This window comes from Pararge aegeria, chromosome 2 (assembly GCF_905163445.1).
Source record: "Pararge aegeria chromosome 2, ilParAegt1.1, whole genome shotgun sequence".
NCBI classification, from domain to species: domain Eukaryota; kingdom Metazoa; phylum Arthropoda; class Insecta; order Lepidoptera; family Nymphalidae; genus Pararge; species Pararge aegeria.
Genome location: NC_053181.1, coordinates 10,145,338 through 10,155,656, shown reverse-complemented (window position 1 = coordinate 10,155,656; position 10,319 = coordinate 10,145,338). Strand labels below are relative to the sequence as shown.

The window sequence follows — 10,319 nt, the reverse complement described above, 5'->3', positions numbered from 1 at the left end:
ATAGTTTATGTACAAACCTAGATCAGTCACGTATAAGAATCTAATTGCAAATTGGAAGAGCATAAAAATTCACAAGATGCACAATGTGTCACATTTTACATAATTTTTGAATTTATAATTAAATGAAATAAAATACACAATTATTAAGGTGATAAAAAAGGTATTCGGTTATTAATTGTGCCAAGATGCTGCGTTAAGGCCAGTAAATTTACATGGTTAGGCTATCTTCGTATTGGAATAAAATATACCATTGTAAGTTCATTCGAATTTAAAGTTCAACGAAGTCCTCGCACTCGAACCATATCAGCCAAAACAATATGTTGAATTTGCCAAGAATCCCCGAATTGACCTTGACAGAGATGCAACAATGCATTTTCAACCCTCTAGTCGGGCAGTCGTGTGGCAATAATCCTGGGATTCATTGGGGTCGGCGGCGGTGGCGAATGGCAGCGACTACGTCGAGCGCGGGGCGCTGAGTTTCCGCCCGCGCGCCTTGTCTGCACCGCGCGAGCTGTCAAACCGCCTCCGACAGGCACCCGGCTCGAACGCTCCTACATACCGCACCATACCGCGATCGTTTGGTTGTTCACGGCTACTGACAGTGTGTGATTTGTTTCACTCGCATGACGGACATCAGCTGCAGGACATGAACGGCAGTACGACGACGGTGAATGGCGGCGCCGTCAATGGTACCAACGGACCCCTCAATGGTATCGGAGCAGCTCCTCGAACAGCGACACTTGGAACACCGAATAGTTACGCGTATACGTCCAGCGGTTCTTTACTTGGTCGAGGAGGTTCCGCTAGACCGGTACCTCCTCCGACACTCCCAAAATATAGTGGATCGTTTAATGCAGGAAGCAATCTCAGTGCAACAGGACTCAGAGAACGCGACAGAGAAGGAACAGGTGGATCTCATCGACTGGCTAGCCTTGAAAGATTAGCGCTCCGCCAGCGCATTATTGAACAGAGCTCTAACAACCAGGTTGGAAGTGTGACATGTATCAGTACCTCTGTAACGAACATTGGACCCACCTTTGCTACTGCCACCCTTACCGATACTGCAACGGTAAGTCCCCCCTTGCCGTACATCTTATTCACCCTCAAATAGTTCCCCTAATCGAAATAAATGCACCCCAAAAAGGGAAGTGCCTTATTTTAGTTGCGCTAACCCTTGTATAAGCGATGCTCTATCGTTTTAATAGTTCACTTGAATGCTAAACAATAATTTGCATAGTCAACTAACTGTCTGTTAACATTTTTAAAAGAGAGTGTTTCTGAAAATTTTGAAATATAATGTGATAAGATCGTTTTATCGAGTTTTGCGCCCTTAACGCATCTTTTCTTTGTGAGTATTTTTTTCAACGTTTCTTTTATAATGTAACATAAGTATGAAAACTATTACTTCCAATGAAATGAAAATAGGATTTTACTAATAAGTTTTCTAGGTACACAAGAACTCAAGTATTATTGTACTATCAAGTAACCGGTAAAGCAACGATCGATGCAAGCCTATTTAAGAAGCGTAAATCCGCAATAAAAACGGGCAACAAGACTTGCATGTAAACGAAGCCAGGTTATACACATAACGAATGGTATTTTTTGCTCGCTTTTGTGAATCCTTATTGACAACAAGTTTTTAGACGTATGGTTCAAAAAATTCTAATGTAAGAAATGATAAAATTGGGATGTAAATTATGGAATTGACATTCAAAGTCCATTGCTGAAAACCAGACTATTGCTGGGTTTCCGCCATTTGATGGATGTTAGCGAAATCATGCTATCATCAATCGTAACAAGATAAACAACATTTATGATACGGAAAATTGTGCTATTATTAAAATGTCCACCAAATGAAACGACTCATTACATTACAATAGCCTCAATGAGTTTTGATTGATGTAGTCATTATATGGTGCAATTATTTAAGCGTAGCGATCCATTGTTTCACCCTTCTACTTACTTACGTTTAATGTTGTCTATTATTGTCTCATAGTTAGTGCTTTACCAAAACTATTTAAGCGTTTCTCGGTATTTGTCACAGTTGTGAGATATTTGTACGTTGTCGCCGCGTACATCTGGAACGTTTTCTTTTATTCCTTCCACAAGGATATATAGCTGGCGTATTCCCACGCAAGTTCCTCATGTGATAGGACTGGTCCATGCCGGTGAAGGACTAAGCGGGTGACTGACCCCATGTCTACACAGGGTTAAAAATAACCATGTAGCGGCGGCCATTCTGCTCGCATGTGTCGAATTCACTAAACAGACATTAACTGTTTCACGGCCATACCCTGACCTGAAAATTCGGGGAAGGTTTATTTAAATGGTATTGTTTTAACCAATATAACCATGTCATGAACGGTTGCGCTTTCAAAGTGAATCAAAAATATTTTTTGTTATACTCCAATACGTAGGTATGAATGACAAATGATACATCACTTGCATGCTCACCGCTGACCTCTTTAAGAAATGCTGCCAACAACGTGTTTGTATACAAATGAATACCGCAATTGTTAGTGTAATCGCGAACAAGTCTTATAGACTGAAGAAGGTGCTGTATTCCATATTCTAGGAATTCTCCTTATCTGTTACACGATATCAGAGGACAGAAAAGTGGGAAGATAAGAGAGGAGTAATGTTATACTTAAACTATCAACTTGCTAGTTTCCACTAAATATAATTTTAAGAGCTTGATATCGGATTCGATTTCAGAACGTAGTAACCGTTCTGTGCATTTCCCCTTTTTTCCAGTTTTAAATTGCATAAATAAAAATCGAAAGAATTTTTTACTTTACTGGAAATGAATCAGATAACCATTTACAATAACACACTTTTTTTCATTGAAGGTCTTTACAGTTTTAATAATAGTATCATTATAAAATCATTACCTATTTTGTTTTAACCTTTTTTTTGGAATACCTACTCATCATCTTAAACGTATTGTTCCCAAAAATCCTCAAGGCACTATAGCAAATTCGTCTCCAATAAACTTTACGCAACTGAATTGGTTTAAGTATTTTTTTTTCATAAACCAGCAAAAGCGGTTAGGGCACGTTCTCCTTTTGCATTGTCTCGGTAAAAACGTAACTATAAACATAACGATGACAATGAATTTTCAACTTTCATGCGATCGTATTAAGAGTTATGATGAACCTAAAATGATGTTTAACTTATCTTGTTATGATGAATCTGTCCTTGCTTTTGTGTGTCTGGTGGGTATAAGTGTGGCGGTCTCGGGATCCTTTTACTATATATGTAGGTATAGCCATAATTAACTCGTACCTGACTGGGTTAGCGCGGGTTTGAACACACTTATCGATATTGACCACAAATCAGGTTTAAATATATTTTTATAATTTATTTTAAAAATTCATGCACTTAAACTTCTTGTGCTAAATTGTAACTTAAGTAAACTTTACTTAAAGTTCATTAAATCCTTTTTGTTCTACGAATCAATCAAAAGTGACTTGTGTTCTGAGTGAAGCAAAATATTTTTATAAATACGAAAGAAGTTGAAAGGTGTATAAAACAAATGTACGTTAACATCTGTTCAGCTTTTTTTCACCTCGTGTGAAGGGACCTCTATGGGGCGCTTGTGTGCCCTGCCCAGCCGACAGCCGGTAGTGCCGGTAACTTAACCTCAAACTGATACAGACGTGAGTGTGCTTCAGGTTAAAACGGTCTATTTAGTTTACACCGACGATTAAAACTAATAACAAACAATTTAATCTTCGCAAGCATATTATCAATCAGTCCTATTACTTGTAGATAACATAATGCTGTTACGTATTTACATTTTTTAGTAGTTGATGTGTGGTTTAATGTGAAAAAGTCTTTTAAACAAGAAACTACATATAAAGTACAATTAAAAATGCGTTTTAAGGTGAAGTGTTTAACATTCAGGTTGTCGCAAAAGTAGTGTATGTGAAAGACTTGAGTACAAAAGTGGGATTTTAATTTAAGTGCTTCTTGTTATTTTATGTGTTTAGAATGGCGAATCGAGCAGTAACTAACGGTACGCCACATCCAAATAAAATAAATAGATGTGCTAGTAGTGTTGGTAATAGTGGAATTGATAAAACTAAAGTTGGATGGACAAGTCCACGAGATATATGGAGGAACTTATCACTGCGAAGGAAAGCCGAGGTAATTATAGTCATAAGAAACAGATACGAGACTGAAATATAGATGATATTGTTGTGGTAGCAGGAGGGCATATTGATTTACCGTCAGCTATCAGTAGGGTGACGCGACACGTGAGCGACCGAGCGTCAGTAAGTCCGACTTCATTGGCGCCTAGATTCTGTGCAGATAATGAAGTAGCATTAATTATAATTAAACGATCCATCGAAATGCTATAAAATCATTTTAAGAACGTTCACTGCTCAAGCGCACATATAATAAGATCTTAAAACCTGACTATACTTAACTCTTAAAACAACGGATATTTAAATAAATCTATTCTTAACTTATGATAATTAAGAGTTTGGTTGAAGATAGCCTGTTATTGTAAATAAAATTTGCACTATTGAAAAGAAGGATTTGTTCATATGTTTAAAAAAATTTACTAGAATGAGTAATTCTCATTCCGAAGAGCCCGAAATTGAATCACTTTCCCTTATGTTCGTCGTATGATACAATAAATCAACGCGTATCCATTTTCTATCCTTGGTGACTGGGTCGTTGACTCTGTTCTTGTAATAAGTCACAAACGCATTTGGCGTCTCAGTTTGCCGTTTTATCTACAAGTGAATGTGTCTCACGAACTCATTTGATAGAATCATGGACTTATATGGGGTAATGAACAATAGCAAGCCTGTTATAAGATTTTGTCATAAATGTTTCTCATTCTCTCGGCGCTTTCACGAGAAAGCGTGTAGCAGAAATACAAAGCTATTTTTGTGCTTTCAAATACGTAACTTGATTGGGAATTTAGAAAACGGTTTAAACTTAAATTTTATGGAGTGTTGAAAATTTTTAAATAGCTCCTGTTAGAAATATCGTGGCGTCGACTTGTCTGTATTATTTTAGACGTTCTCCTCTACTCTACTAATAGATCCTTTCATTTCTTTTTACACATACATTTGGGGTTTTGTAGCAACCTGTTCACAAGCTTTAATTAGCTTTTATCCTTTATGTTGTAATATTCCTGGCTAATTCTTGTTACATATTCACACTATTAATGTGCCGGAATTAATTTAACCTCTATTAAAAAGTTCAGGGTCTCTTCATCAATGTTAAATGAGTTAATTATAATTTATGTAATAATACAGTTACCTATAGCAATTATAATTATTACAACAAAGTATCTTGAAAAAACATATGTTCGTTGAAGTTTCATTCAAGCTACGCTTACTTTGGGGCTAGATGGCGATGTGTGTATTGTCGTAGTATATTTATTTATTTACGTACCATGATATAAACATAACAGTTTGAGACCTGTTAAAATTTTCTTCTATTTTGTTGACGGTTTGTATGTAAGTATATTTGCTGCTTTTGTTCACGACCTCTTCAGCGAGGATTTTGTTTTTCTAAAAATCCTGTAGGCATGCTTTCTTTTCTCAGAATATAAAGTAACGTATGGCACTCTCAGACCCTAGAACTATATCCATGCTCAAAATAACGTCGTTCTGGTGCTCCGCTGCAAAGTAAAAGAAGGTATTTCTAACCAACTTACTTTCGCATTTATAATATTAAGTAGGGATTTAAAAATCTTTGCTTGTTCAATCTTCGTTTCACACATTATGCGGTGAAATGAATAATGCAACAAACAGATGCACAGTAGTGTGTTGCATTCGAGAGAGATCTGATCAACGGGCTTGTTTACTGCGACATTAGCAATATTTTAGAAAACAAACTTTTACTACTTTAAAGTTTTCAGTGTTGGTTATTAGTCGCTATGGTGAGAAAAAAAGAAAAAACTTTATTTTCTTATCATTTAGATATGTTGTAGTAAGTTCTTTTTGCTCTAAACAGACATCAATACTTAGTTCTTATTTTATTAAAATATAAAATACATTTTACTAATAAGAACTCTTTTTTGTAAACCAGACCTGTAAGAGATATCAGTGAATAACAAAAAAGTTCAATGCTCGACAAGATCAATATTTGAGTGCACTGAAGTACAACGCGGTAGTTTTATAGCAATTGTCATTATTCGTCGTCATGTTGTATGCAGGGAAAGAAAAAAATATTGGTTTCTTGTAATGTTATTACACCTTACCAGAAACAAATTATTTATTCGGCTTATAAACAGTTCATATACTTTATTTATTTAACATTTTAGGATTCGATTAAGAATAATATTATAAACATTAAAATCTTAATTTTTTAAAATGTTTTGTGTCCGTTTTTACTAAAAACGTAACGTAACGCCAATTTTAGGAGATTCCCAGACAAACATCAGCCTTTCACCAATATTTATAATCTAAGATTTGGTGAAACGTTTCTGAAGACATCGCCTAAATTATGAGGCATTCGATTTACGTGATTTGTAACTTTAGCGAAAACGGGCACTAGTGTGAGTTCCTTGTCTATTTTTAATTCTTATTGATTATATTTTTGCATTGCGGTCAATAAGGTTTATTAATTTCTACTTATCCTGTAAATTCAAATGATTCAGACGAAATCTGAATCGTTAAAATCAGTTTTTAATTGTTTTTAACTACCGTTAACGATGCCTCGGTTATAAGTGTGCATTTCTTAAATCTAACTGTCATATGATCACTAAGATGTTGTTTTTCGGTATAAAATTATCTTTGAGTGTTATAAATGATAATGCTGCATCTCTCGTGAGCAATCTCAATCAACCCGTTCTATTCTCTGGTTTGCCTACGCTTGGGCATCTTACACCCACTCTTATAATACGCTCGTTATTTACACTGAAGGATAGGTACAAGGCCTGGTTGTACCATAATGAATCATATATATAAATCTCCTGTCACGATGTTTGTCCGCGATGGACTCCTAAACTACTTAACCGATTTTAAATTAAATTTGCACACCGTGAGCAGTCTGGTCCAACTTAAGAGATAGGATAGCTTAGGTCTTTAATTATAGTCGCAATTTTATTTTATTGCAAATTATTTGTCTATAATAAATTGACAGTCACATGTTATATATATACTACTATACTCATTTAAGGCTTAGCGATACTGAATACTTTAAAAACAAAATCAAACGCAGACGAAGTCGCGGGCAACAGCTAGTGAATTATAAGAAATTATAGGTATATTCATTTATTTATGAAAGAAAATTTTAATTAAAAACATTAAAGCACGACACTGGGAAGCGCATTGTTGGTAAACCCCCACTAGGTAGACGAACGGCAGAAAGCGTTTCCCAGGGAGTATCTCGATAAGGCACAAGACTGGGGATTCTTACAAAATATCTATGCCCAGCAATGGACGTTCATTTATTGAAATGTTAAAAAAAAAATATATTAGGGAAAATGATGACTCAGTATTGTTAAAACCGAGTAAATGCAGTATGTGAGAACAGTTAGTAAGAATCGCGTGGAGAAAGTATTGTTTAATGAACCGACGTCGACCCAAATTACAGTTATCGTCTTTGGATCGACAGTGAAATCGCTGAAATAATAATGGTCTGTATGTGCTATAAAAAGTATCCTAGAGATCACTATTATTATTAGAACTCATTAGTGTGATGCGTTGCCGATTTTGCGTAATTCATTTTCTTCGATATTAACTACAACTTTTTCATTAACTTTCCTAAGATGTATCTAAAAAAAAACATAACTATGCGGACATTATAATAACCTCTTCTTTCTTTGTAAGCAAAATATAGATTGGCGTTTCATTGACCTACGATATTTGTTAGAACAATCGGTATTTATTCGCCCTCCTTATACTTAATTTTAAAATCCATTCGGCTTGCTACCTAGTTGACCTTAAAAGATTGCCCCATCATCAGTTAGTGTGTATAATGCACAATAAAGGAATAATAACAAGCTCTCTGCTAAAAGATGTTAAGTAAATAAGTTAGATATGTGAACTAAACAGAAACAGTTATATTTGTGCCCAAAAGGCAAACTTCCGGAGAAGAACAGATATTGTTATCTGAAGAACATTTTAGTTCATAGTACGATGTTTTAAATTCTTGTTTATTGGAAGAACTCGCACATAAATAACTATATGTAGAGCCAGCCACAAGAAGCCTAAGAAATAAGCTAGATTAAAAGTACAAGACGTTTGAACTGTTAAACGGTCAAGCGTAGACGTTAACGCACGTGCACATGCCTATTAAGGCTGACTTCCCGTGGAACGGTGGTATTGTTTTGGTAAGAAACATCGTTACCCGACAGCTGTGGGTATTTCCCTTATGTCGATGGTACGTATTCAACACAATTTCAATTATTTAAGATTTACTCAGGGAAGATATTGTTACTCTTTGGTGACTGCGATGGAGGTGGAGGACGGAAATAAAATAATATTCACCATGATAATGATTTATGATTTTAGCTCCTAAATGAAATAATATGTTAAATTAAAAGACAGGACCTAGTCACACCAAATATAATAGGAACCAAACATGTATCGCAGCAAATAGGTAACTACCATCTGATCAACGCCTGGTTGGTTGTTAGTTATTATTCTATATTGATTTAAAAAGTATACCATAAAACTCAGAATTCTTTCTTAAACTGATGATTCACGACGTGGCTTACTCGATAAGCTGTGTTTTCGCGCACTCCGATTATTTCTATATTTTGCCTGGCTGGGTTTACTAGTGTCAATAAAGTATTATTGCCACGTAGGATTACCTTCTGTTTTATTTGTCCTATGTACCTACCTAAAATAACTATTATAACAGAAAATTATGTCCGTTATGTTGTTTCCAAACTTTTTTCAAATTTGAAACTAAAAGATTTTTTATTAGATACATTTTCCTATTATTTTGTTGTGTTTGAAGCAATATAGTTATTCTAAATTTTAACTATTTATCTTTTAACATTATGCCCACTTTTACCCAGTGTTACACTTTATTAATTGATTTCAAGTAGTCCTTGGACGACATCGACATACAGTTAATTGCATTGCAATCAAAACCAACCATTCGTTAAATGATCGAAACAATTATTTTATAATGTTAGTTAAACATTCATACCGTAGCTCATCAAGTAATAGAGTCTAAGGAGGGGCGTCAGACGGCCGGAAACTCGTGAATTGCTTCTTCATTCACTATCACATGTACAGAATTTTAGCTATACATAAATAGCTGCGAGCGGATATCTAACCCACATTATTCTTTTGTATTCAATATACCAACTCTTTCTTCTTTTTTTTTTTTGCTAACTACAAGATGTTTCAAAGCTACATGCGAATTCAAGATGGATCCAAATATTTTTACTTTAGTTTTTTTCAAATTAAAGAATTACCATAGGACTTCTTTAATAACTAACCAACTCTTTTGCTGCGGTCGGTCATTTCCATACGAAACCAAAAATAAAGATGAAAAAAAAACAACAACTAACCAATCGTTTTTTGTCATGCCCATCTAATCGGTAATTCGCGATTGAGTAAAAACTGCTTATTAGCTGGCAATATCTCGTAGGGTGGTATATTTTTCGTACATAATCCCAAATTGTAGTAGATCGTTGAGACTGTAAAATAATAAGCTGAAACACTAGATCGTAGCACAATAATTTGTTTCGAGCTTTGCCAGCGCAACATTTTGATACACGCTGCTGTAATTAGGCAGCATTACCTAATTAGATATGCGTATTCAGTACTCCTCGTACTACTATAAACTGTACGTGAGAAGTACTAACTGTATACTGAAGAGTTGAATGAATGATTCATCATACAGTAATTGCGTAAGTTTATACTTGCTACAGAGCCGTTAATTGACAGGTGCAGTTACACACTGATGTTTGACGTCACAGATTTGACCCCACTTTGGCCATAGGTCTTGCTGAACACTTGTCAATTTGCATCAACGTTTGATTGAACTCTTCTATGTTTTCCAATCTTATTAAAATTGTGTATTTTATGTAATTATGAAAAAATAAAACAAAGCATGAGTCCTTAATATTTTTGTATTTATGTGCCTTATAAGTACTTAAATGAAACCTCTCAATATTAAATGATTTATGTAACACTGTTGGTCGGCCCCCAACGACGAGGACAGATGATATAAAACGAGACGCTGGGAGCCGCTGGAAACAAGCGGCCCGGGACCGTGGATTTCGGAGCTATACCGAAGACCTATGACCAGCAGTGGGCGTCAATCGGTTCAAGTGATGATGATGATTATGACTGAACTAAATTTACAGATCTAAAAATAGTTGTACTTTT

The 10,319-nt window shown here is 35.3% G+C and overlaps 1 protein-coding gene across 1 annotated transcript in view; it reads left to right on the top strand.

Annotated features, from left to right (window-relative positions):
- Positions 1 to 367: 367 nt before the first annotated feature.
- Positions 368 to 10,319, top strand: part of LOC120633861 (septin-7) — a 32,293-nt gene continuing 22,341 nt past the window's right edge. The window contains 3 exon segments of the mRNA XM_039904234.1: positions 368 to 386; positions 389 to 566; positions 568 to 1,069. Coding sequence (XP_039760168.1) covers positions 368 to 386; positions 389 to 566; positions 568 to 1,069 — 699 coding nt within the window.